Source organism: Parus major, chromosome 7 (assembly GCF_001522545.3).
Source record: "Parus major isolate Abel chromosome 7, Parus_major1.1, whole genome shotgun sequence".
NCBI classification, from domain to species: Eukaryota; Metazoa; Chordata; class Aves; order Passeriformes; family Paridae; genus Parus; species Parus major.
In genome coordinates, this window is record NC_031776.1 from 9,623 (window position 1) to 36,199 (window position 26,577).

At 44.7% G+C, this 26,577-nt stretch overlaps 1 protein-coding gene across 2 annotated transcripts; it reads left to right on the top strand.

The window, feature by feature from the left end:
* Nucleotides 1-558: 558 nt before the first annotated feature.
* On the top strand, nt 559-25,007 carry USP40 (ubiquitin specific peptidase 40). 2 transcript variants are annotated; one of them, XM_015635428.1, is made up of 32 exons: nt 559-641; nt 2,295-2,511; nt 2,749-2,816; nt 3,576-3,689; nt 4,465-4,629; nt 5,064-5,210; nt 6,744-6,887; nt 7,844-7,972; nt 8,225-8,326; nt 8,896-9,003; nt 9,535-9,850; nt 10,273-10,354; nt 11,165-11,336; nt 11,818-11,902; nt 12,673-12,743; nt 13,529-13,848; nt 14,342-14,468; nt 14,812-14,869; nt 15,162-15,215; nt 15,622-15,710; nt 16,131-16,217; nt 16,673-16,709; nt 17,202-17,266; nt 17,362-17,436; nt 17,838-17,964; nt 19,062-19,156; nt 20,287-20,405; nt 20,907-20,972; nt 21,188-21,398; nt 21,522-21,617; nt 22,396-22,490; nt 22,988-25,007. In XM_015635428.1, the coding sequence occupies exons 2-32, from the start codon at nt 2,313-2,315 to the stop codon at nt 23,091-23,093; spliced, it is 3,729 nt and encodes a 1,242-aa protein (XP_015490914.1). In that variant the 5' UTR covers nt 559-641; nt 2,295-2,312; the 3' UTR covers nt 23,094-25,007. The 2 variants fall into 2 exon arrangements, with proteins under 2 accessions (XP_015490914.1, XP_015490915.1); XM_015635429.2 differs by lacking the exons at nt 21,188-21,398; nt 22,988-25,007.
* The last annotated feature ends 1,570 nt before the right edge of the window (nt 25,008-26,577 follow it).

Below are 26,577 nucleotides of genomic sequence, written 5' to 3' on the forward strand. Positions count from 1 at the left end.
GATAACAGTGACACAAACCAGGGCAACGGAGAAGAATTATAGAAGAATATCAGGGAGTGTGGAAGACTGATAAGACAGACTTATCAGGGAGTGTGAAACAAGACAGAAACGCAAGAAGAAATAAAATATATAGACTTAACCCAGAGGATGTCTGCAGATAAAATCAGAGTGTAAAATCAAACAAAAGAGCTCCTGAAACATCAAAAAGCTCACAAGAATGTTTGAATAGTGTATGAAATAGATGAATATGCATGTACCTCAGTATGTAACACAGTATATAGATAACACTGTCTTAATCTGCTGGTGTGCTCTTTGGCCAATAGCCAGAAACACCTCAGCGCTGGACATTGTCCCTTACTAAACTTTTAAAAATTCTAAAGAGTCAGGTCTGTTTTTCACATACACTTTCCACCATCCCAGGTTGCTCCAAGCCTTCATCGAGTGTGTCCTGGGACACTTGCAGTGACGAAGGTCCCACAGATTCCCATCACACCCCCTGCCCTCACACGGGGAAAACTACAACTCCCAGCATGCTCCGCGCCCCCTCCGCGGGCCGCCGGTCCCAGCGTGCTTTGCGCGGCGCCACACAACAAATATGGCGGCGCCGGCGGGCCCGTGGCGGTAGGGCCTGGTTGGGCACGGTGAGTGAGGGGCCTGAGGGGCCGCGGATCGCCGGGCCGGGGCAGACTGTCCGGCCTGGGGGGGCTCCTGGCACGGCTTTGTTAGAGGGGCTTGGGAATGTCCCGCCGTGGGTTTATTCGGGGGGTTTGGGATCTCCTTTCACAGATTTATTAAAGGGGTTTGGGATCTCCTGCCGTGGGTTTTTTGGAGGGCTTTGGGATCTGTTCTCATTGATTTATTAGAGGGGTTTGGGATCTCCTGCATGGATCTAGGAACTCCTGGCATGGGATTATTAAAGGGTTTTGGGAACTCCTGACATGGTTTTATTAGGGGAATTTTGGATCTCCTCTCACAGATTTATTAGAGGGGTTTGGGATCTCCTGCTCTGGGTTTTTTTGAGGGCTTTGGGATCTTTTGGCATGGGTTTATTAGAAGGTTTTAGGGACTCCGGGCATGGGTTTATTAGAGGGCTTTGGGAATCTTAGGGCTTTATTTGAGACTTTTGGGATCTCCTGCCATGCTTTTATTAGGGGGGTTTGGGATCTCCTGTCAGATTTATTACAGGGGTTTGGGATCCTTTGTCATTGCTGTCTTAAAGGGTTTGGGGGATTTCCTGTCATGGATTTATTAGAGGGTTTTGTGCTCTCCCGCCATGGATTTATTAGAGGGGTTTGGGAATCTCATGGGTTTAGTAGAGGGATTTGTGGATCTCCTGTCATGAAAACGTTAGAGAATTTTGGGATCTCCTGTCATGGATTTATAAGAGAGGTTTTGGGATCTCTTGCCACGGATTTATTTCAGGATTTTAGTTTCTCCTGCCACAGATTTATTCCAGTTTGAGGCCCTGTGCTCTGAAAGCACTGGGCCATCCAGAATCCCTTCCAATTGCTATTCCTGTGTGGATTTTCAGGGAGGGAGGGAGGCTGCCAGCAGCAGTGCTCTGCTCCCAGGATCCAGAAATAAGGAGCGAGGGAGGATTTGGCACTCTCTGGAGTGCTGGGTGGGTGGTGTCTCCTGGATATGGCCCTTTTTTGGGACAAACCATCCACTCAGGAGCTGCTGGGCATTCAGGGAGGAGAAGAATCTAAATGCTAAAGTGCAACAGGCCTGACTGGAAACAGGAACAAGGACTGGGAGGCAGCTGGGAAGGAGTGCCAAGCCCAGGAATTCCATCCAGCAGCTTGGGAGGAGGGGCCTCTACAGAGATTTTAAGGCAGTCAAAAGCTGCATTCACAGGGGAAAAAGCTGATGCAAAGTGATTTATTTCCTATTTATGTTAATGGGGAAAGTAAAACTTTAAAATCTTTCTGCTTTAATGTCTCAGATGAAAAAGTTCCAGGGGTTTGGAGGAGGTGGATAAGGATATTCCAAGGTAGGGGATAGTTCATTTGTGGGAATAAACAGCATTGTGCAAAATGGAATTGTGGTGGGTTTGATCCTGGTGAGAAGTCTGCTCAGATCTGTGGTAACGGAAGTGCTTTTAATTCACCCTTTTTTTTATTACATTAATTTACACTTTGACACGGATTAATTGTTAGAATTACCAGAATAAGGTGGAAAAAAACTATAAACAAATTTTTCAGTCAGGGCTTCCAGGTTTATCTGGGGGGATTTGAGGTGGGTGGGTCCAACTGCATTTTTTAATAGTAAATGCTTATTTTGTCTTTTTAAAGGACTCTTCTGCCTTCACAATGTTTGGGGACTTATTTGAAGAGGACTTTTCCTTTATTTCCAACAATCCTTGTGGGAAAGGGAAGAAATCAAAGCCCAGAGAGTCTGAGCCTCCAGCTCCCAGGGATTTCACCAACCTCAGTGGAATCAAAAACCAGGGTGGGACCTGCTACCTCAATTCCCTTCTGCAGACTCTGCTTTTCACACCTGAATTTAGAGGTGAGGTGCTCAAAACCTTCTTAAAATGTTGTTGGGGTTGATATTTCGGTAAGAGTTGCACTTCTGGTTATTTATTTAAGAAACGTGGTGAGCTCAGGTGATTTTGGGACACACTTAATTTTACATAAATTATTGCAGAATAAAGTCATAGTGTTTGACATTAAAATACATTAATTTTTAAAGAGGGGATGTTGTCTTTTTTTACTTTTAAGTAATATTTTTTTTTACCAATTGCAGAGGCTTTGTTCTCCCTGGGACCTGAAGAACTTGGGACTCTGGATGACAGCAGGAAACCAGATGCAAAGGTGTTGGGAATTTTCTTATTTGCCACTGTCTGATGTTGATTTGGAGGAATATGGTTCATGTGAAACTGATGAAAATGAGTAAAAACCTGAATTTGACACAGAAAGGCAGTTTGGTCTGGCTGATACTGGATTTTTCACACCAGTCTAAGCTTTCATTGCTATAAGGTTTTGCTTCAGAAATCAGATATGGAGTCTCTTTCTGCTGAGATGTTCTCCCCCCCAGCTCCTTCAGCCACACTGCCAAGCCCTTCAGGAGAGCTGGGGAGGGACTGGGGACAAGGGATGGAGGGACAGGACACAGGGAATGGCTCCCACTGGAATGGCTGCCAGGGGGCAGGGATGGATGGGATACTGGGACGAAATTCTTGGCTGTGAGGGTGGGCAGGCCCTGGCACAGGGTGCCCAGAGAAGCTGTGGCTGCCCCTGGATCCCTGGAAGTGCCCAAGGCCAGGTTGGACACTGGGGCTTGGAGCAGCCTGGGATAGTGGAAGGTGTCCCTGCCATGGCAGGGGTAGGATGGGATGGGCTTTAAGGTCCCTCCCACCCCAAACCATTCTCCTTGGCTGTGTAAGGTGAGGCACTGTCGATTTTTGGGAAGAAAATGTGATTGCTTGGTGTGAGCTGAGCAGTATGTGTTATGAAATAGTCAGGGGTAGTTTATCACCAACTTTGTACTAAATTGCTTCTGGTTTTGTTGAAATGACTGTTTTGAAGGCTGTGCCTGACATGCTGGCTGTGTTCCCTTGCTGTTGTTCCCAGGTTCGGATAATCCCACTGCAGCTGCAGCGCTTGTTTGCTCAGCTCCTGCTCCTGGACCAGCAGGCTGCATCCACCACAGACCTCACTGAGAGCTTCGGCTGGAGCAGCCACGAGGTGCCAATCCCCATCCCCACACTCTTCTCCCTGGATAGAGATGGGTTCTGGATGGCTGACATATAGGAAATACCTTAAAATCCTTCACGCTGCGGAGATGATGTTGAATTGGGTCAGATCTTGGTGTATTTTGTTGGATCTCCACGTGGAGTCCATGGCAGTTGTTTACAGGGAGGAACAAAAGATGATTGCTCCCTTAGATACAATTCCAGTAGCTTTTCCTTTGTTTTTCCAGGAGTGTTTTTCCAACAGGCTTCTTGTCTTCAGTTACTTGGATTCTTACTCAAGTTGAACTCTGTCAGTCAGAGATTAATTTAAATCTAGGGAATGGCTTCAGATTGACAGAGGGCAGGAAATTTAAATGGAATATTGGGAAGGAATTCTTCCCTGTGAGGGTGGACAGGCCCTGGCACAGGGTGCCCAGAGAAGCTGTGGCTGCCCCTGGATCCCTGGCAGTGTCCAAGGCCAGGTTGGGGCTTGGAGCAACCTGGGATAGTGAAAGGTGTCTCTGCCCATGGCAGGGTGTCAAGCAAAATGATCTTTAATGTCCCTCCAACCCAAATCACTCTGGAATTCTGTAATTACACCCAAGTGAAAGTGTCTTAGGTGGGTTGTAGCATAACCAAATTACAAATAATAAAGGTAGTACTTCACTATTCAAGGAGTAAATGTATGAGTAGCCATTGAGACACTGGGACCCTTGAAATCTTATTTTTAAGCTATAAGACAAGCACAGCAGTGTTGCAGTCCTTCCTGTTTGGTTTTTCTCTTGCAGGAGATGAGGCAGCATGATGTGCAGGAATTGAACAGGATCCTCTTCAGTGCTTTGGAGACTTCCCTCGTGGGGACGTCAGGCCATGACCTCATCAACCGCCTGTACCATGGCATTGTTGTCAACCAGATTGTGTGTAAGGAGTGCAAGAACGTCAGTGAGAGACAGGTAAAGCCAGGGATCTTCCATTGGGGGGTTCTCTTTGGGCTATTGGCTTTAAATGTTCTTGGTTTTAAAGTCCAAAAATAATGTCATCCCTGTTGAGTGCCTTGTTGATTCCAGGTGGTGAGTGTTGGACTTTGTCTTTGGCTGCATTTTCTACATGGGAGGTAAAAAACCCAAATGTTTTGCATCTTCTGAGTTCACAAGTCCTGCCTTTGATAGATGTAGTTAGCACAGAGTGCAGTGAGGTAATAGCAAAATATATCTTTACAGTCTATTATGCTCTTTGTAGTTTAAAACAATCAGTTTTTAAAAATCAATTTCTGTGACTGTACAAGGGTTTTTTTCCCCATCAATGTGATGAGTAGGATGGGTATCTTTCTAATCACCACAAACTTAGACCCCTCAGAACCTTATTTCTTCTTGTCCTTTCTGCACAGGAAGATTTCTTGGACCTCACGGTGGCAGTGAAAGGTGTGGCTGGCTTGGAGGAGGCCCTGTGGAACATGTATGTGGAAGAAGAATACTTTGAGAATGACAACTTGTATCGATGTGGAGCTTGTGATAAACTGGTTGAAGCTTCAAAGGTAACACTTTGGGGTGGGATGATGTAGGGCTAGATGGGATATTTGGAAAAAATTCTTCCCTGTGAGGGTGGGCAGGCCCTGGCACAGGGTGCCCAGAGCAGCTGTGGCTGCTCCACCCCTGGGAGTGTCTAAGGCTGGGCTTGGAGCATCCTGGCATAGTGGAACATCCCCTGCCCACGGCAGGGAGTGGCACTGGATGGGTTTTAAGGTCCCTTCCAACCCCCAAACCATTCAGGGATTCCATGAAACTTCAGCAGGGATGTCAAAGAAAGCTCCTGTGGCTCGTTTTCCACATGTTGCAGTTTTTTTGTCCCTAACACTGAGTCTGGTGTAATTTGAAGAGTGTTGACTCATTCAACACCTCTGCTATACCTTGCTCGGGGTATTTTGGGGGATTGGCTAAAAGATGAGTTAAAGCATAAAGTAAAAATATGCAATGAGAGAAATCATGGATGCTCACTTCTGGAGAACCCAAATTAGAGAGAAGAACAACGAGCAGCTGTTGCTCTGTGCAGGGAATGGGATCTGTTGCTCTGATTTTGTGGAGGGAGGCAGACTCAGGCTGCTGGTGCACTCTGCCCTGGTCACAGCCCCTTGGCCTCCTGCAGGATGGGTGAAATCCAAACCTGGCAGCCTTCTGGATATTGAGGGAGTAGTCCAAATGGAAGCTGAGGTCAGGCCAGGTTAATCAGTGACTTGGGAGCTCAGGAACACTCAGCAGTGCCTCACATGTCTTATTGCAAGAGCTGGCTGGGGTTTAACTAGACTGGGTTCAAGGCAGTACAGGATAAGTTGTCTGCCTCTCACAAGTGCTCATCCATGCAGGAGGAGAATGGGAACTCTGAATTTTGCTAGGAAATCACAGAGATTAGGGTTGCCAGGCTGTGGATGCAAATAGAATTCCTAATTCAGGGGATTTCTTAAACCTTGTGTGTGTTCCTGTTATGGCTCTGCCAGTGGAGGGGAGGATGGAGATGTTGGAAAGACTCAGAAATGTGGCCATGGAACCCACACCTGCTGTCACAGGTGGTAGAAGGTGGTTAGTTTTATTTCTCAGGAGGGTTCTTGATGTGCTCACTCATCAAGTGGTTGGATCTGGATTAATCTGGAGTCATTCAAATGGATTTTCCTGACTTTCCTGTCTGGAGGGTGCACCCCTGTGGAAATGAGGGACACTTTAGCTCCTGGTTGTTCTGTGACTGCCTGTATAGAGCCCATGGGCTAGGGAGTTGTCATTACTGACTGGATTTCACCAATGTCCTTAATTTGCTGTAGCAGGATCAAGTATGGGACTGGTGATCACCAGTCAAGGAGGATGTGGGGCTCAACAAGGAGAGAAGATCTGGGTGGCTTTTAGGTTGTGTATTTGGAAGGGAAATTGAGAATCAGGGCAGACATTTCAAAAATGAGGGCACTGTTCTTGTCTCTCTGGTGGTAACAAAGCTTTGGTGGAAAAGGATTTGACCACAGCAGGGTGGAAGCACAATTTTGTTCTAAGTCTGTGCTTAAAGTGTTTTTTAAATCCCTTCCCAGTCTGCTAAACTACGCAAGCTGCCTCCCTTCCTCACCATTTCCCTCCTGAGGTTCAACTTTGACTTTGAGAAGTGTGAGAGGTATAAGGAAACGAGTTGCTACACATTCCCCATCCAGATCAACCTGAGGCCTTTCTGTGAGCAGGTGGGCACTGGTAACATTTGTTAAAAGTTTCTGTATGCTCAGCAGAGAACCCACAGCTCAAGGTTATCTCTTATTTTGCATTTTGTCAGGTATTTGAATAACTGTGGTGTCCTCCTTCACTTTTGAACTGAGCTACCTTGTAGCTACAAGGGGGAAGGGTGAAATAATTACCCAAAAGTTATCTAACCTTTCCTTGACAGGAAGATTATCTGGAAATGGAAATTTATTTTTGTGTGGTTATTCTCTGATAGCATCATGTATAAATTGAGCTATATGTGCTTTAGGTGCCTGTGGTTATTCCATTTTTCTGTGTTTGCATTCATAAATATGTTTCTGGTTATAAACTGAGTTATGCCATTGCTCAGTGACAAATTTTGGTCCTTCAACAACATAACAGAGGCACTGTTATGGAACAGACATTTTTCTTCTTGAAGTGTTGCAGTGCAAGCTTGGAAGTTTCTCAGTGTTTGCATTTGAGGAGGCATTTTCTCCCCCTCCCCAGTTTTAGTGTTTCCAGGTGTTGCTGCTTCTCTCTCTCCTCTTTAAAACAAAATAAGCTTGGTTGTGGACAAGCATTGAAATTGAAAATATTTTGAATTTCCAGAATGGTTCAGAATCCTACTTGTTGAATAAACACAGATTGCCCAGGGAAGTGGTGGCTGCCCCATCCCTGGAAGTGTCCAAGGCCAGCTTGGACAGGACTTGGAGCCACCTGGGCTAGTGGAAGTTGTCCCTTCCCTTGGCAAGAGCCCAGATGAATTTTAAGGTCCCTCCAACCCAAACTACTCTGAGGTTTTATGGCTTATCAGCCTATCCCCAGCCTTCAAAAGCTGTTTTAGTCTCTGCACATGCAAACACAGTGAGAAATGTCTGAAGTGATGCTGAAGGTATAAAGCTGGCCTTATGTGAGAGACTGACCTTGGTTGTTGTTACAATTATTGTTTTTCTTTTTAAAGACTGAAATGGATGATTCAGAGTACATGTATGAGCTCTTCTCTGTTATTATACACAAAGGTGGCTGCTATGGAGGACACTATCATGTTTATATCAGAGATGTGGATGAATTAGGAAACTGGCAGCTCCAAGTAAGTCCTAAACATTTTTCTTCCTTGCTTTTAAGGTTGTACTTTTCAGAAAAGCTTTAAGAGCTACTGGATGAATCTGCATCCAGACTTAATGTTTTGATGAGGCTTTGTGTGATTGGCCTCATTGAGAAGGGCAGTTTATCAGAATGTCCTTCACACTCTGAAATTGTGCATGATGATGTCAACACAGAATAATCTAACCCTCTAATTGTGTGTGGAACCACAATATTTGTGAGTGTCTTTCTTACCCAGGAGGAAGAGGATGGGCTGATTGAAGAGAGGGCTTTAGGAGACACTGAGAATGCCAAAGAAACAGAAAACCCACTGGCAGTCTTGAAAAGGATTTTATCAGAGGTATGGTATGTAAGGAGTTCATTGCTTTGGTTTTGGAGCTAGGGAACCTACAAGGGGTTGGTGTTTGGGAGAGTGGGCAGGCTTAAGTGTCCAGAGCTCTTCTGAACTTAGTGTGAAGCATTTAAAACTTGGCTTCAATATTAACAGTGACTCCTCATATGGAGAAAGGTCCTTTTGGAGCATTCCTAAAGCTGCTCACCAAAGCTGTTGCAAAAGGAATCAGAATATGCAGAGTTGGAAAGGAGCTACAAGGATCATTGATTCAGCTCCTGGCCCTGCACAGACACCCCAACAGTCCCACCTGAGCATTCCTGAGAGCGCTGTCCTGGAGCTCTGGCAGCCTTGGGAATGTGTTCATTCCCTGGAGAGCCTGGGCAGTGCTCCACCACACTCTGAAAGAAGAACCTTCCTCTGATATCCAGCCTAAACCCCCTCTGACACAGCTCCAGATGATGCTACAGCAGCTTACTAAAAACCAGGAATGATTAAAACACTTCAAAATTGGCTTCTTTATGTTGACCCCTTGACTTCTGTAGCTTATCTTACCTTAGATTTTTGTTTCTCTGCAGGAAGAAGCTAAACAAATTCCTGTAGATCAATTAGGGCAGAAATTACTGGAGAAGAAAGGGGTGTCCTGGAATAAGAAATACAGAAAACAATACGGAGCATTACGAAAGGTAATCACAGGTTTGCTAGTTTTGGTTTTAGATAACTTTAATAATCATTCATTTTCTTACTGAATAGCCAGGAGGATGATAGTTGAGAATATTGACCCTTGGATTAGCATGTGCAAGGAGAGGTTTGTAATGTGAATTAGAAGGCTGGTGAACATAAGATTACCAAGGAATTGTCTGCCCGAGACTTTTAGTATTTTTTTTTCCCAGTAAAACCAATTTTCCAATTGGTTGCTGTATTTTATGATGTCTTAAGGAAAAGGCTTCAGCATTTGTGTTGTAGGTAGGTGGAAAACTGATGTTAGCTTGTTTTTTGAAGGGAGCTCCCTGCAGTTTCCACAAGAAATATTTAAATGTAGGCATGAAGTGTGGATGTGAGGCTTTTACAGAGGTAAACATGAGGAAGCACCATAAAATGAGGGTTGAATTAATGGGGTTTGTGTTTTACTTTGAGGAGAATCCGGTGGAGCAGCTTCCTGCAGGCTGCTGCATTTAACACTTGGCGTCTTCATCCTGTCCTTGCTTCCCTTTCAGTATTTGCAGAATCATCCTCAGATATTTCAGCTCACTCCTGATGGAAGTAAGGTTGGCCTGAAGGAAGCACACAAGTTCAGGCTGGATTCTCATGGACAAAATCTCCAGAGCCCTTCCCAGAAAAATGATGTCCAGTGGAACTGTGAGAAGAACCCCCCAAGGCCAAGGGCTGCTTCTGTTGGGTGCCACTGGTTTGATCTGAATGATTCCAAAGTCCAGCCCATCAAGGAGAAGGATATTGAGAAGCAATTCCAGGGTAAAGAAAGTGCCTACATGCTGTTCTACAGAAAAGCTCAGCTGAAAAGGCCCCCTGAAGGTACAAAAACTCTTATGATTCTGAGAGGTTGTCTTCCTGTTTTAACCTCTTTTTCTAGGAGGCTTCTATGTCCTTTCCAAGCTTTATTTTCCCCAGTTTTCCTTATAGTGATCATTTGAAAAAAGAATTAAATGAAGATACAAGGAGGTGGTAACCTCTTAATTGGCTGTAGCTGACTAATTTGTTTTTAGCATGCTCCACAAATAATGGCAGAGCACCAGCTGGAACAAATACAAGTTATTGTTAATGGTATTTATGTGTTATGTTCCCTTAAGGAAAGGTTGATTGGAAGGAGTAAAAACATTTGTTTGTTCTTTATATCATCTTGCAGTTGAGCTTCCAGTGATTACTGTAATGTCTCCTCTTGATCACTTTTCTTGTTTGCCAAACCACATTTTAAGCCTGTATTATTTTTGTTACAGCACGAGGAAATCCAAGGTACCAAATTCCTGAGCACCTGCTGAATGAAATGAATGCTGCTAATACAGAGCTGCAAAAAAAGAGGTGTGTTGGTGTCACTGTACTCAAACAGCTCTTACCTGCAGGACTCCCAAGGGATTCAAAAGGAAAGAAATTCCTTGAGCAGAGTCAGAACCCAAATGGTTCAATGTCATAGAGGTTAATTGAGGAATATAATTTCTATATCCATTTTCTGCTGGTTCCCTGGCTTCCCTGTTAGCAGGCAGCCTACAGAATTTCAAGGGAAACATACAGTTTCAAATTGTACCATTTTCTGCTGAAAATCACTGCAATTCTGGAAAGAGAGTGGAATGCATTATCTGAACTGTGTTCACACAGGGAGTTCTGCACAGGGGGAAGGGGGAAGGGCTTGGTTTATGGTAAATTTACAGATAAGTGCTGTTCTCGGCCAGAAAAGTGAAGAGCTTGTGGTATTCAGGTTGGACACACAAGTGCAGATACACCTGAATCACAGTTAAGATATCAAAATACAGACACAAGAGTGACAGTTGATGGGATATTTCACACAAGATTGTGGCTGCTCCTGCATCCCTGGAAGTGTCCAAGGCCAGGCTGGATGGAGCTTGGAGCAACCTGGGGTAGGGGAAGGTGTCCCTGCCCATGGCAGGGGTGGAGCTGGATGAGCTTTAAGGTCATTCCCAAACAAAACCATCCTGGGATTGTGTTTCTGAGTGAATTCCACTCCTTTACTGTTTTAAATGTTTGCTGCTAGAACTAGGGACAGGTATAAAGGAGAGGAATATGTAGCCCTGGGGGGGATCAGTTCCAGGACAGCTACACAGAAACACCTGTTTGGTGTTAAATTCACCAATTTGTTGTGCTGTTCTCCCAAAGAGCTGAATGTGACTCAGCGAACAATGGCATTGATTTACATCTCCACCTGAGCTCCTGCTACAAATTCCACAACGGGGCTTTGCATCCTTCACTTTCTTGGAAAGAGAGTGTGGTGGATTTGACCATTGACAGAAGGAAAACACTGGGAGAACTTCGGCAGGCAGTGTTCCAGGTACCTGCTCTTATCAGATGAATTCAAACATCATTTTTACTTGAGCCACTGCAACCTTTGCAAATATATTTATGCTGCAATCTTTGTGTCAATGAGAAATTTTCAACAGCAGATGGAGCTTAGGAGACTAAAAACTTCATATGGGTTTACACAGGAGGAAAGAGTGGTGTGGGGTCTGTTCTTGAAGCCATGAAATTGGTGGAATTTTAACTATGGAGACTTCAAAGTTCACATGAGCTAATTAATTATATTTGGGCAGCATGTGCATGGCCATGGATTGACACTTGCAGAGCTCCAGGCTTATTCTCAATATTTCATTTTGTGTCAGAGTTGTCTTTGTCTTTTCAAAGAGTTACCAGTTAAATGTCAGCAAGTGAGCTTGGGAGCCAGGCTGTTCAGCAGATTGTAATTACTGTGAGTGCTGTGAGTTACTGCTCACTGTCATTTTACAGAATTTTTCTGGTTATTTTTTCCCAATTAGATGTTGGAATCTTGGGAAGGTGACATGGTTCTCAGCATGGCCAAGCCTTTACCAGCAGGATTACACCTGTACCAGGTGCTTGATGGTAAGAGCACTGCATGCCAGGCTTCCATGCTATTGCTGTACTTTAATTCCTGCAGACATCAAAGATTTCATCTATAAACCATCCTGGAGATGTGTATTTCTGAACACTGTTCTGGCTCATACTCATGTTATAAGTTATTTAAATTATTTATTTTGCTCTTATTAGTGGAATAAACGATTCTGAGACTTTGCTGTGAAATCTTTGTTGTGAAATGCAGTAAGACTGCAGATCTTAAGCAAGTTAAGCACATTTGCTGATGAGAATGTATCAGTCTGTGTTTCGCCCTTGATTTGCTTGTGGATTTTTGCTTTCATAGGATTGGCCTAATAGGTGGAGGAGAGGATAGAAGAGAGGAGCCAGGGTGACATCAAAGGAAAATGTAGGTTAGACTTCAGCTGAAGTAGGAATTTTGTAAAGGAGCTGCTCACATAGAGTTCATTAATTTATTAAGGGCACATCAGTTTTTCAAACTGTCATTTTTGTCTCCAGCTTTGCTTTGTTAGGCAATTCTAAGTGTCAGTCATTAAAAACTTACTCAGGAACTTTAAATTTTATGTTCTCTGTGGTCAGTTGAGAAAATCAGTGTTGAACCAGAACATAACACAGCTCTCTGTGATGTTGGCTTCAAAATAGAGACACACTCAGAGCTGCACTAAATATTCCTCCCCCTGCTTGTACAGTTCTTTAAGTGTAGTGACTTTTAAAAACTTGATGACCCTGTTTGTGGTTTGTGAGGAGCAAGAACTTGATGATTTGCTCCTCATTTTTAGGAGATGAGGTGACCCTGGATGGGATTGGGCTGGCTGATGGAGCAGACATCTTCATCTGGAATGGGAAAGAGGTAAAGGAACCAAGCACTTCCTTCCCTGTCAGCTCTGAAGAGATAAGACTGTGCAAGGTCTTCTGGAAATCCTGTGCTGCTTTTGTAGTTTTCCATCTTCCTTTAAGGCTTCTGCTTAACCCAGAAGTGGTTGTCAAGCACAGCATTTTATTCTGTCTCTCTAGTGGAATAAAATGCTACTTTGGAATTATTTTTATTGTAAAAGTATCCATTTTATTTTGGCTTTCTCACAAAAAAAAAAGACCCCAAACCAAACAAAACCACCCAAACGTGTAGTAACAGAGTCAGGTTTGTCTTGGTTTTATTTTTGGTATAGTTTTTTTTATTGCAGTTTTTGTGCCATTAAATTTTCTTCAGCAAAGAACTAGGGTTGAATATCAGACCAAGATTTTAAAATGTAAAGTCACAATATTCAGTAACATTTGGGCTAAATTCCTGTGTTCTAGATTTTGCCAAGTGTCCACTTCATTCCCAGCTGCTGTTACCATGGAATGGTTTGGGAAGGGACTTAAGGATCTCATTCTACCCCTGCCATGGGGGCAGAGCCTTCCACTGTCCCAGGTTGCTCCAAGGCCTGTCCAGCCTGGCCTTGGACACTTCCAGGGATCCAGCCACAGCTTCTGTGGATAACATTTTGCCATCTCTTCCCAACACCTGTGGTTCCTCCGGTTGTTTGCTCAGTACAATTCTGGTCTGAGATGGTTTGTTTGTGAGGGGAGAGTCTCAATCTTCTCGCTGTATTTCACAATCACACAAAGCTGGCATTCCTTCCTCCTTTCCCTCAGGTTGGAGGCACAAAGGTGCTGACAGGCCCTGAGCACGAGCCCGTGGTGCTCAATGTGCTTCGCTTGGCCGAGCACAACGAGGGTGGCAAGGGGCAGCATTTCAGCGAGAGCCAGCTCGTCGTCTCCTGCAGCACCAGCCTGGGGCAGCTGCACTCGGCCTTGGCTCCAGCAGGGGGGATCATACTCAAAAATGGCTCAGGAGCAGACAGAGAAGCCAAGAACTGGGAAGTTTTCCATGAGGAAGACATGAAGGAAACAGTCCGAAGCGTTGGGCTCAGGGATGGGTGCTCCGTGCTGATCTTAGACAGCCATGACCAGAGGTGAGGCTTTTGATTATGACTATGATTAAACAACAACAACAAAAAAAAGCAATTTTGGCAAAACCTTTTAGTTCAAATGATACTAACAGCAAGTAAATGATGCTTACAGCAATGTTCTTGTAACTAGTTATCACTTTGAGCTTATAAATACAAGTATTTTCATCTTAAGTTTTGCAGACCAGCTATTTTTCAGCTGTTAGATTTTTCTTGCCCTCAAAATGTAGCACCAGTCACAACTTTGGATTTACACTTGTAAAGGGGGGAAAAAACCTGGTGGGGGCAACTCATGCTTAGTGAATGCAAAGGTGCCAAGGGCAAATCTGGGGTCTCATGACACTCTGTGCTCCCTGAGGCCTCTGCTCTGTGGGATGCCATCACTATGAACAGCTCTGGCATCATCCATTTATTTGGGAGCTGTGCTGGTGAGTGATGGAGCCCTGCCAAGGTTTGGTTTTCCCATCTCTGACTGTCTTTGCACTGCTGGTTCCCACAGCTTTGTCAACGTGGCAAGTGGGAATTTGACTGCCTTCACCTATGACATCAGCTGGCTCCAAGTGAAAAACTTCTGTGGGGAGGAAGAGGAGGAGAAACACGTTAAAATCACTGCCACTATTGACACAGTAAGGACTCTGCTTTCCTGAACAGCTTGGCCACTGCACTTGGCCCAGCTCATTTGATTTAAGCCTCAGGGATGAAGTTTTTCCCTGCAGAAATTAGTGTTGAGCTCAGAGTTACAATCCCTGGGTTATTTGCAGGCAGTGCAAAGTGCAGTGCAGTGTTTTAGTGTCAAACAGTTTTCTCTTTCTCTTTCTTCCATTTGTAAATGGAAGTTTGAGGTGGTGTCAGTAGCCAAAGCTAAAAGAGACGGGGAAGGATTATCTTTGTGCACTGGCACTTGAACAAGCAGGGGTGTTGGTGGCATTCCAGGCTGTTCATATCCCTTTTAATGTCCCTGTCTTTTAGGTGATGTCAGATATCAAAATGAAAGCGATCCGGGAGCTTCAGCTGGAGGAGGAGCTGGGTAGGTGTTCAGCTGCTTTGTCAATCTGCTAATGTTACAATTTGCTGGCTTTTGAGCAGGTTTAGTGGTATAATTCTCCTTTCAGTGAAAGAATAAAAGCTGAGGCTGTTGATGGAGACTCTAGGAGTCTCTGTCCAGTAATATTTTTGATGTCACAGAGAGAGGCCTCTAAGATAAACTTCTTGTAATCAATATTAAAGGTGTTACTTGTCTGAAATTCTGAGCCAAATTCCTATTTTATTCCTATTTGAATTACTTAATACTTCTCTATTTCCTGCCCTTTTTGCTGCAGCAACCGAGAGCTGTCTGAGACCTGTTAGTGGCAATGGGAAACTTCTGTCTCCAGGTAAATTGATTTATTGCATTACTGTTCTGTAAGAAATCACTGGGGAGATTTTGTGCCTCTGTTTGTCCTTTCCTGGCTGAAGTACCTGCACATAACTCCACTGTGTCCCAGGCTTAACTGAACCAGTTCTGTGGGGTTTGTTTTCCCCCAGTTTGAAGTTAATTAAAAGTACCAATACAGATGTGGGGGTTAAACTGAAATGTCCAGCTTGGTTTTACTGCTCACATCCCTAATCCACCTGTGCTTCTGATGGACTCTGGGAGATCTCCATGCCTTTGTTCTCCTCATAGGACACTCACAGATCTGCTGTCAGGGCTGAGCAAGTTAAGCTCTCCAGAGGGTACTGAAGGTTTTTAGCTTGCTCTGGGGATGATAAAACTGATGTTTTTATTTGTCCTCCCTGAAGTGCCTGAGGATTACACAGTCAAGGAAGCAGAACTGAAGATGGGAAGCTTGCTTGGGCTGTGCCGTGGGAAAGCTCCAACTTCCACTCAGGTACAGCAGTGTGGGATGGGAGGAGCCTGCTGCAGGGACTTTCCTAAAGAGAGTAAAGGAAAAAAAAGGGGGATATTGCTCTTTGACTGTGCAAGTTGTAAATATTCCAGAATCCCAGAATGGTTTGGGTTGGAAGGGGCCTTAAAATTCATCCAGTTCCACCTCCTGCTGTGGGCAGGGATGCCTTCTACTAACCCAGGATGCTCCAAGCCCTGATGTCCAACCTGGCCTTGATGTGCAGGGGAAGGAGTAGTTGTGCATTTCTAGAGACCAGGGGTGGCTAATGAGGATCTGCTGATGGCCATAACTCAACTATCTTGGCTTTTTGTGCTGTTGTAGTGCTGTTTGATGACATTCTTGCCACAGGAATTGTTCTTACACTTCCATATTTATTCTGATAGTTAGTGTTTGGGTTTTCAGCTCTTCCTGTACTTCATGGTTGGGAGTGACCAAAGCTGCAGCCCAGAGATGGAGATAGTTGTGGAGGAGACTGCCTCTGTCAGAGAGGTAAGGCTGGCTGCTCCCAAGCTCCTGGACAACATTCCTTGCTCAGAACTGGAGGCTGAGGAGTTGGGAAGAGCCGTGCACAGAGTGAAGGGAACTCTGGTGCTACCAGTCCTGTGTTGAATTTGCAGCTTTAACTTTTTTAAAAGTTACATCTGCAAACTCCAGGGCAGAATTTATTCAAGTCAAGGAACAAACTGACATCACCCATTTAATTTTTTACCAGTTTGGGAAAGCTGGCTCAGCTGATGTGGTGAATTTTTTGCCTGAAAGCCATCTCATCTGTAAAGGGTTTAATATATAGCCCAAATACATCTTGTCTATCCAATTATATTGTTTTAAGAATTGACCAGCAATCAGTCACTCTTCATGTCAGAAAATTCTAACATAGATTTGCTGAAAGATTTATTTCCCATCTTCAGCATTGACAGCACTCTCTTCTGTGTTTATTTTTTCAGTGTCTCAATTTAATGCTAGAGAAATCTGGATTATCAGGTTAGTTGTGCTATTTACATATTTTAAAGGAATTTTTAATATTTTTAAGACAGCTCTTTCTACCCTAAACCTTGTAAGTGTGTTTCAATGATCTGTGTACCATTGTAATGTGAGGAGGGGAAAGAATTCTAAATGTGAAGTCTTTATAATATAGTTTTTTATTCTAAGGAGCTTGTCATAGATTCAAATGATAATTTGACACATGGGAATTCTCTTCTGAAACCAGGGAAAATAATTAGATAGGTGAGGAAAATAAAAGATTATTTTCAAAATAAAATATAATAAAATAAAAAGATTATTTTCATACAGCAAAGGGTCTGGGGAAGATGAAAGTGATAATTCATTTAGTCAGAGTTGTGTTTAAAAGGCAAATAAAAATAAAGAAGAAAAGAAAAAGGACCCTTGATGCTTGTTAAGAGTTTTGTAATATTTTCCCACAGTGCCATTATTGACTGCTTAGTTTTCTGTGTGTGTCTTTTTGGGTTTTGGTAGGTGACAACTGGCATTTGAGAAGGCTTGACTGGTGCTATGAAGCAGGGGAAGCATTAAGTCAGGAAGTAAGAGGAGCCTGTTTTAATCCATTGGTTCTTTGCTCCCTGGGGACAAAGGCAGGTGTGGGCTGACAGGGATCCTGGGCTTTCTCTTCCTGCAGAATGCCACCCTGAAGGAACTCAACGTTTGCAGAGGAGACACTTTGGTTATAACCGAAGGGAAGCTTCCAGGAAAGGTAAAAGGAGATTGGGCAGTGTCTGCAGACTTGGAATTTCAGAGTGCTTTGGGTTTGGAGGGACCTTAAAGCCCATCCAGTGCCACCCTGCCATGGCATGGACACCTCCCCCCTGTTCCAGGTTGCCCCAAGCCCTGTCCTACCTGACCCTGAGTCCCTTGCAGAATCGTAGCATTGTTATTTTTGCACCATCACTGTGTTCCCCATGAAATCACATCCCCAGCTCATTCACATCCACTCATTCTTTGGACACTTCCAGGAGTGGTGACTCCTCCACTTCCCTGGGCAGCCTGTTCCAAAAGCTTAGTTCTAAACAAATCTTCTCTCTCTTCCTTTGCTAAAGGTGAAATTTCTCCTTGTCTGCACACAACACTTGAGCCACCTGGTATTTTCTATTCCAGGGTTTCCTGAAAATCCCCATCTGGTGGCTGAAGCCTTCAAGCCATAAGAAACATGGAGAAAAAGCACAAGACCAGGTGAATGGGATCACCTGGAAGATGGAGGCTTTGAAGGTGTCTGCTGCAGCAGGTGAGCTTGGCCAGGCTTTGAAAGGAATAATCTCTGCTTGCTCTTTGAGTCAAACCCAAATTTTAATCCAAAGCCTTAAAACCCTCCTGAAACCTAGGAGGGGCTGCATGACTTGCATCAAGGTTATGGTGAAAGGACCACTCAGGAGACAGATGCAGTTTTGGATGTAAATGCTGGATAATCCTGTTGTGGGGATGTTCCTTATCTGGGTTTGCTCAAAGCACCACTAAATCTTGTAGCAGGGGCTCTTTATTTGTCAGTCTCTGTACTGAAAGCAGTGGAAGCATTGTAAAGCATCTCCTTCATGAGCACAGATGTGATTGGCCTCAAATGCCAGACTCCTGAAGGCACATTTACTTCCCTTCAGGCTGTGTTGCTTTTTGGGAAGCCGTAGAAGGAGGGATGGGTAAAATTTGCATAGCATCCAAGGCCTGAAATGTAGTGTTTTAACATATTTGTTCTCCTAAAGGTCAAATCCAAATTCAAAACAAGCCAGGGCAGCAAAATCAAGTGAGGGTTGAGAAGGGAGAAGAAGATGAAGTGGAAATAAGAGAATTGGAAAATGGGGAACAAATTGGTTTTTCATTTTGTATTAAAAATAATTTTCCTCTGGTGCTGAGCTGTGCTGCAGGGCAGGACCCCTCTCTTTGTAGAAGTTTTCTTTGCATTTTTCTCCTTCTGCCTCAAACCTTTTCTCAGTTTTCACTTTTTCCTCTGTTGGTTTCAGTAGTGGAGCTAAGAGAAATTCAGCTCTGCTTGCAGTTGGTTTAACCAGTAAATAACACTATTTATAAATGGGAATAACTGCTTCTAGTCCTGAAATTTGCAGGATTGGAGCTGTATAGGAACTGTTGGGAAATTACTGGGATGTATTTTGTGTGCTGGATATGGCCATGGCAGGGGGTTGGAATGAGGTGACCTGTAAGGTCCTTTCCATCTCAAACCAGTCTGGGATTCCTGGATATTCTAAGTGAACTCCAGACTCCTTCTCTAAGTGAAATGTGACCATGAAGTGACTGCTATCTCTCAGGACTATACAAATCATGTTGACTCTTCTCTTATTTGTTTCTTCCTCTTCCCTCTCCCCCATTTCAAAGCTCCACCAGCACCTGCCCACCCAGGCCTGGATCTCTGTTATGCTGGCAGGATAGAGATAGCAGGAGAGGCGTCTCTGGAAGACCTGAAGATGCAGGTTAGATGTTCTGTGTTGGACTGTGCAGCAGCGCTGTGATGACTTGAGCTCCATTAACAGCTCTTTTTTATTTCCTTTTCCCCTGTCTCCAGTCTGTTGTGCCATGGCATTTATGCCATGGTCACTGGTAAGTACCAAGAGGCAGCTGGAGCACGTAGCTCAGACACTTCCTTAGTGTCCCTGCTGTCCCCATCCTCCTGTCACGTGTCCTGGCCTGCAGGAGCCTTACTGCACTTCAGCTGAAGCTCTACCTTGCAGCTTTTTGTCTTCATGTCAGTGTAAAATCTCTCCATGGGAAGTACACACATAACAAGCACCTTCTAAAAAGCCACTTTGTCATTTCCACATTGTTCCTGTATTAGTTGTATGCTTTTTTTTTTTTTAATTCCTGTATGTGAAATCTGATGAATAAAGAATTGCTTTGGGGTGCACAGGTTTGTCAGCCAGGGTGGTCTGGCTCATTTTGTTTGGCCAGAAATTAAAATACCTTTGTATGATTTTAATAAACTAAAAACCAAACCAAGCAAAACACCCCAAAAGAAAAAACTAAACCCAAAACCCACCCCAAACCCACAAAAATGTCCTCTACCTCATCCTACAAAAAGGCTTTGTGTGGTTTAAGCAGTTGATTTTCTACTTGGACTGCATGGGGAAGGACCTCTCACCTGATTCTGCTCCATACCAACACTGATTTTTTTTTGGGTGGATCAAACTTCAGTTTTGGGCTCTGCTGGGCTACTGCTGTGGAGAACTGTTTGCATCTTGAATGAGGAGAAATTGGCTGAGCATGGGAAATGCTGTGTCCTTGGGAAGGGCTTCGAGGAGCTCAGCACTTGGCCAGAGACTGGGGCAATGATTGCCTCATTCCCTCCCAGTTGTTCAGATTTTGGTTAAAAAAAGAAATTGGGTACTTTGGAAATGGAAGTTGAGTTGAGAATTGTTGAGAGGGAGGGAAATCAAACTTCCTTTGAGGTTGAGAAGTGAATATTTTGCTTATGGCCACAAGCAACAGCTGGTGTGGAATAAATCTCAATACCTTGCCCTCTTTTTTGAGAGTTAATCCAGTGGTGTTCTGTTTTTCCAGGGAGACTGGATGGTAAAATTATTGATGCAGTATTTCTGTTTTCCAGGCTCTGACCTTACCCTGCTGCCAGGAGCAGGTTGTGCCCCTGCCCTCGTTCCTCAGAGCTTGGACAGTGGACAGCAAACGCCCTGGCAAGCTCCTGCGGGACAACAAGCGGAAACTCAGGTGGGTTTCCTGGGGAATGTGCAGCAGGCTGGATGTGGGATGGATTGGGGTGGGGGCGTTCATCAGCTCAGTCTGGGGTAGAAAGGACCTTAAAGATCAGCAAGGATCTTAAAGACCAACCCCCTGCAGCAGGCAGGGACACCTCCCACTATCCCAGGCTGCTCCAAACCCCAGTGTCCCACCTGGCCTTGGGCACTTCCAGGGATCCAGGGGCAGCCCCAGCTGCTCTGGGCACCCTGTGCCAGGGCCTGCCCACCCTGCCAGGGAGGAATTCCTTCCCAATATCCCATCCAGCCCTGTCCTCTGGCACTGGGAAGTCATTCCCCCTTTTGCTGTCCCTCCATCCCTTGTCCCCAGTCCCCCTCCAGCTGTCCTGGAGCCCCTTTAGGCCCCAGAAGGGGCTATGAGTTCTCCCTGGAGCCTTCTCTCCTGCAGGTGAGCACCCCCAGCTCTCCCAGCCCAGCTCCAGAGCCATGTAGACAATCTCTGTTCTCTTTTCAGTGACTACAGGCTGGGGGCCAGAGTGGAAATCTGCATAGAACCGTTGCAAGAAGAAGAGAATTTGGGGTAGGAGTTCAAGATCTTTATTTTCCCTGTTTCTTACAGCTCTGCATTTGAGGGAAGCCTTAACTGAGCAGCATTTGACTTCAGGGCTCTCAGGATGTGGGAAAGCCTTGGAGGTTGTTTATTGTTTTCCACAAAGTGAGGGAGGAGAGGGGGGAAGGCTGGGAATTCTGAAAGCATAGTTCACAAGAATTTCCATTCTCTCATCCTACTGCCAGCCCCCACGAGCTGCTGCTACGAGTCCAGATGGGAATACCAGGAGAGAGGGACTACTTCGACTCCCGGGATTTGGTGTGGGATATCTCCAAGGAATGCACAACCTGGGCTCTGAGGCAAAGAGTGGCTTCTCACTATTGCCTCCCTGTAGATAAAATTGAAATAGCCAAATACTTCCCTGAGAGATTTGAGTGGCTGCCAATATCTAGCTGGGTAAGATCTGGAATGACAGAATCCAACAGTTGTGGGAGAGGAGCTTGTGTTGCATGGGCTGCAGTTACTTAGGGATTTAATTTAAGGAGAATTCCAAACTCTTCTGCTTTTGATTTTATTCAGACACAGCAAATCTCCAAGAGGAAAAAGAGGAAAAAGCAGGAGAGTTTGCAGTCAGCACCTTATCACCTGAAGGATGGAGACATCATTGGGGTGAAGGTAAGTTTCCCTGGATTTAATTGTTGCATGAGGATTGGGTTCAGGCAATGTCCCCTTTACAGTGTCTTCATTTCTTCCTGGTTTTCTCTCATCCTTCTGCATTTCTAAGAGTACTGGGATATGGGTTTGGACATTGCATTGTGTTGATAGGAAATTTCTTGCTGCTGCTGCTGCTTTTCCTTTTTCTCCTGGGTCTTTTTTCTTGCCCTCATTTTTAGACTTTTTTTTTTTTTTTTTTAATTCTGAGAAAAATCCAAGAAAGTGCCCTTTAAAAATCACAATATAGATACAAATCTTTTACTTATTATAGGTTACTGAACTATGACAGTTCTATTTTAAGGTGTGAAAAGGAATTGTTCAACATTGAACTCTGAGCTAGAAGTCAGGCTTAGTTAGAAGGAAAGAACATTCCGGCTGGGTTTTAGAGCAGTAGGAGAAAAATGTCATGTTCTCTCCTGCTGTTTTAACCTATTGGAAGAAATCCATCCCTGGAAGTGTTCCTGGCAAGGTTGGATGGAGCTTGAAGCAACCTAGAACAGTGGAAGATGTCCCTGCCCATGGCAGGGGTGGGACTGCATCATCTCTAAGTTCCCTTCCAACTCAAACCATTGCAATTCTAATTAATTTGAAATGAATCAGTGCAAAACTAGTCAAAAGGAACAATCTGGAAATTTAATGTGTCAGTCAAGGAACAGCTGGGAGATAGTTTGACCTTCTGACTTGGATCTCTCCAGTCCAAATCTCCAACCTGATCTCTCCAAACTTTTTTTCTTAACAGAACCTTCTCCTTGATGACACCAAGGACTTCAGCACCATCAGGGATGACATTGGGAAAGAGAAGCAAAGGCAGCTGGCTCTGGAAAAGAGGAAAAGGTAGTGAGCACTTAGTTTCATTTTTCTTCTGAAATACTCAAAATGTTTGTGGCTTCTCAGAGGATCTGTGGCTGCCCACTTGGAAGTGTCCAAGGCCAGGTTAGAAGGAGTTTGGAGCAACTGGGACAGTGGAAGGCATCCCTGCCCATGGCAGGGGGTGGCACTGGGTGGTCCTTAAGGTCCTTTGAAATCCAGATCTTTCTATGATTCAGGCTAATTGGATAATGTTTGAGGGCAGTGGTAGCTGGGTGCTCTCAGAGCACACAGTTCCAGTAATCCTGCAGGGAGCACTTGGATAATTCAAGCTCCTGGCTCTCAGTGTTCCTCTCCCTGGTGGATTTTCTTCCTGGGAGGCACCGTGGAGGTGGAAATGAAGCCTTGGCTGGCCTGGCCTTGCACAGGCTGTTTTCACAGCTGACTGGAGCTCAGAGTTCAGGCCAGGCTCACCCTGCTAAGGCCCAGCACTAAACATTAACGGTGTCATTTCTGTTTTGCAGCCGGCAGGAGCGTGTCCAGGATCCCTTTTTCCCCGAGGAGAAGCTCCCCACGAAGCCCCGCAAACCAGAGGTTGCTCTTTCCATCAACGTGGGGGTTTTCAGATAGCACCAGGAGCTGCTCTGCCCACACCACCCTGTACTAACCTGGCCTGCAGGGCCTCAGCTCCAGCAGCAAGAGGGGATTTCCCCAAGTGTCTTCAAGGATCCCTGAGGCACAAACTGGCTGTAGGACTCGGGATAACTTGGATTTTCTTCTGCTCTCTCTTGGGGAAGTGCTTTAAGGTCCCTTTCTCAGTGTGGTACTTACTCTCAGGCTGAGTAAATGCACTTTATGGAGGAGGAAAAGGATTGATATATTGTATAACCCCTCAGTGACTCTTTTGTAACCACCCCAAACACTTAGTTGGGTCACATATGACCTCTTGCACCATCACTACTGAGATTTAATGCAGTCATAATCATCTCTTTTTAGATTTTTTTCCCATCTCTGATCACTGAAGTTGCTGCTGATACCAAAATTTGCTTTTCCGTCTTTATCTCTAAACCCAAGTCTGTAGGAGCTGGAGTCCGCCATTAAGAATGAAGGGAATATGGAAATCTCTGAGCAAAGTATAAGAAATTGGCTCAAAAAGAGCAAGTCCAGGATCTGTCAAGATGTAAAACCTGGAGACCTGTTGTGATATAGAACAACAGGGACAAAATCTTAGATTTTGAAGTTTCTGGGGCTTGTTTTGTTGCCCAGAAACTTCACTTTTCACTTTCTAGGGTGTTTTTTTTGACCCTAAACTTCATTAACAGACAAAATGGTTGGAACAAATGGACAGATCTGATGTTTGTTCTTCAGTGGGTTTTACTGTACTCAGGAAAAAGGCTTGTGTTTATTTTCAGTGCTCCTCTTCAGAGGAATTTCCCACATTTCTCATCTTTCCAGCTGTCCTGATACCCTGTTACGTTGGAGAACCTGTTTCTTTTGGTGTCCTGAGCTGACTTTGAGCAGCTCACTGAGCTGGGCTCCAGGTGAAAGGCTCTGAAGTATGAACTCCAAAGTGAGCCTGATTATCCTTAATTAAATCTGTGCTCATGACAGGACAAAACAGAAGCCTGCTTTTGGGGGCTGCAGTAAATATTTGACCTATTTGCTGTATGTGTAGATTTTGTAGCAGGAGCTGCCAGTTGAACAGATTCCTCAAATTTTGGCTAACATGAGATTTTTTCATGTACCTTTTACAGGTTAACACTATTCTGGTATTTCAGACAGCATAAAAATAAAAACTGACACTGCTATCAGCAAAAAAAGAAGTGAAAAGCACCGTGAAACACACAATTATTATTTATTTCTCTGCATATCTTTAGAGTTCAGCAGGTGCTCCTGTGCTTGATGCTCTGCAGAAGGGGCTGTTTAATGTCCTCACTCACTTGAATCCTGAAATCCCAGTTTCATGGATACATTTGCTGCCCAAGGGAGGGCAGTGGATGTTTTCCCATCTTACTTTGTCGCCTTCTTTCCATATCAGGTGTTCTTGGGAGCCTGGGTTTACAGCAGGGATCAGAGGTGCTGATTCCAACGGTTTATGTTCCCACGTGGTTCCAGCCCATTGGATTTATTTACTGTCACTTTAGTTCCTCTGGTTCTTGCTGGACTGAGCTCAACCTTCCCCTCTTTAATAACTCTGGCCTCTGCTTGAGAACACCAAGTTTGGAGAAACTGAAATGCAAATTCCAAGTGGGAATTTTGTGCCTTTTGTTCAAGTGTAATGTAGCAGCGCCTGCACTGAACCAATCTTTGATCATTTCTAATGTTGGCTCAAAATGATTTTTGGGTTTTTTTCTTAAAACTCTTGTGGGCCATTCCACAATGAGAGAGTTCATGGAAAACAAGGCTGGGGAGAGGAAACACCTTTTGGAAACTGAGTCTTTGTGACTCCGTGGGTTCTGATGGTTATTTGCAAAGCCTGGAAGAGTTTTCATCTTTCTTTTTCAAGTGTTCTTCACAAAATAAAATGTCATTTTTATCTGCCTAGTTGGGTTGTCTCTGGATGTCTCATTGCTTGGGAATGGTGCAATCTGGTTTCTGACATTGGGTATTAATTAGCTTAAATTTTCTAATGTTCCTGAACCAACATTCCCATCTCTGGGGGAGGTTTCCCCATTCCTTGTGTCTGTTGTCTTTTCCTGAGGCTCCTGGCTTGGTCCTAGCTCAGGGCTGAGTGCAGGAGCAGCTTTGCTTTGTCCCATGTTTCCAATCCCTGTGGAGGAAGGACTGAGGATGGCAGGGAAAGTTCCTCCATCAGGACACAAATTAAAGCCATGCTGGAGACTTAGAAAAAGCCTTGGAAAGGTTTTTTTTTTTTTATCCCAATTTTAATATATTGTTTGGACTGGTTATTTTGAGCAACAGGTTTTGACTGAAAGTAGCAATTAGCTTCTAGAGACTATTAATCCAGTTTCTGGGAAATTAATTCTTTTTAGGGTTCTGTTTGTTTCATTTTTTTTTTTTCTTCTTGGTCATCTGCTCATCCCATCTTGCTCAGACCTTTCTGGGATTCTAGACCTTAAGACTGGGGATTTCCAGAAACCAGGAATTTCTCCCAGAGCTGAGCTGAAAGATTCCTACATTTCTCTCAGCATCCTTCCAGACAAGGGTGATGCAGAGTTCATGGCATTTCCAAGAGGATTAGCAGGGTTAAATGGGATATTGGGAAGAAATCCTTCCCTGTGAGGGTGGTGAAGCCATGACCCCTGGCTTTTGGCTCTTCAGTTAAATGGAGCTGTGCTGCTTTGGGGTGCCTCTGCAGGAAAATGGGCAAATGAGGCCAAGTTTAAGCTCCCTCCCTGAGATTCCTCCTCAGGCATCTCAGATGCTTTGTAGAGAGTCAGTGGAAAAAGATAAACCACACAAACCCAAAATAAACATCCCTCTCTGCCAGAGCAGCTTCTTCCCACTTGTTCTTGCTTCCTCTGAGGGTTCTTCTGCTGCCCTCAGATGTGGAAGTTGTCAACATCTCCTGTCCTTCCCAGGATCACCAGATCCTGGAGTCACAGTCTGTCTGGGAACCTCAGCAGCAGTGGCCTGGGGGTGATATAAAATTCCCTTCCCTCGAGCACCTGCTGGCAGGAGCCAAGCTGAAATGACCCATTTGCCATGGAAGTGTCTGCTTCCCTTTTTCTGGAAAAATTTCAATACCTGCACCACAGCCAGAGCGATTTGCTTTGTAATGCCTCTCTTTATTCCCAAATCCGATTCTTTAAAAGAAAGGTGTGGGTTGGAATGAACAGGTGAACCAGTGCCACCCCCTGCCATGGCAGGGACACCTCCCACTATCCCAGGCTGCTCCAAGCCCCAATGTCCAACCTGGCCTTGGACACTTCCAGGGATCCAGGGGCAGCCCCAGCTGCTCTGGGCACCCTGTGCCAGGGCCTGCCCACCCTCCCAGGGAGGAATTCCTTCCCAATATCCCATCCATCCCTGTCCTCTGGCAGTGGGAAGCCATTCCCTGTGTCCTGTCCTGCTCCAGGCCCTTATTCAATTCCCTCTCCATCTTTCTTGCTGGCTCCCTTCAGGTGCTGAAGGGCCTTCTCAGAGTTGGAAG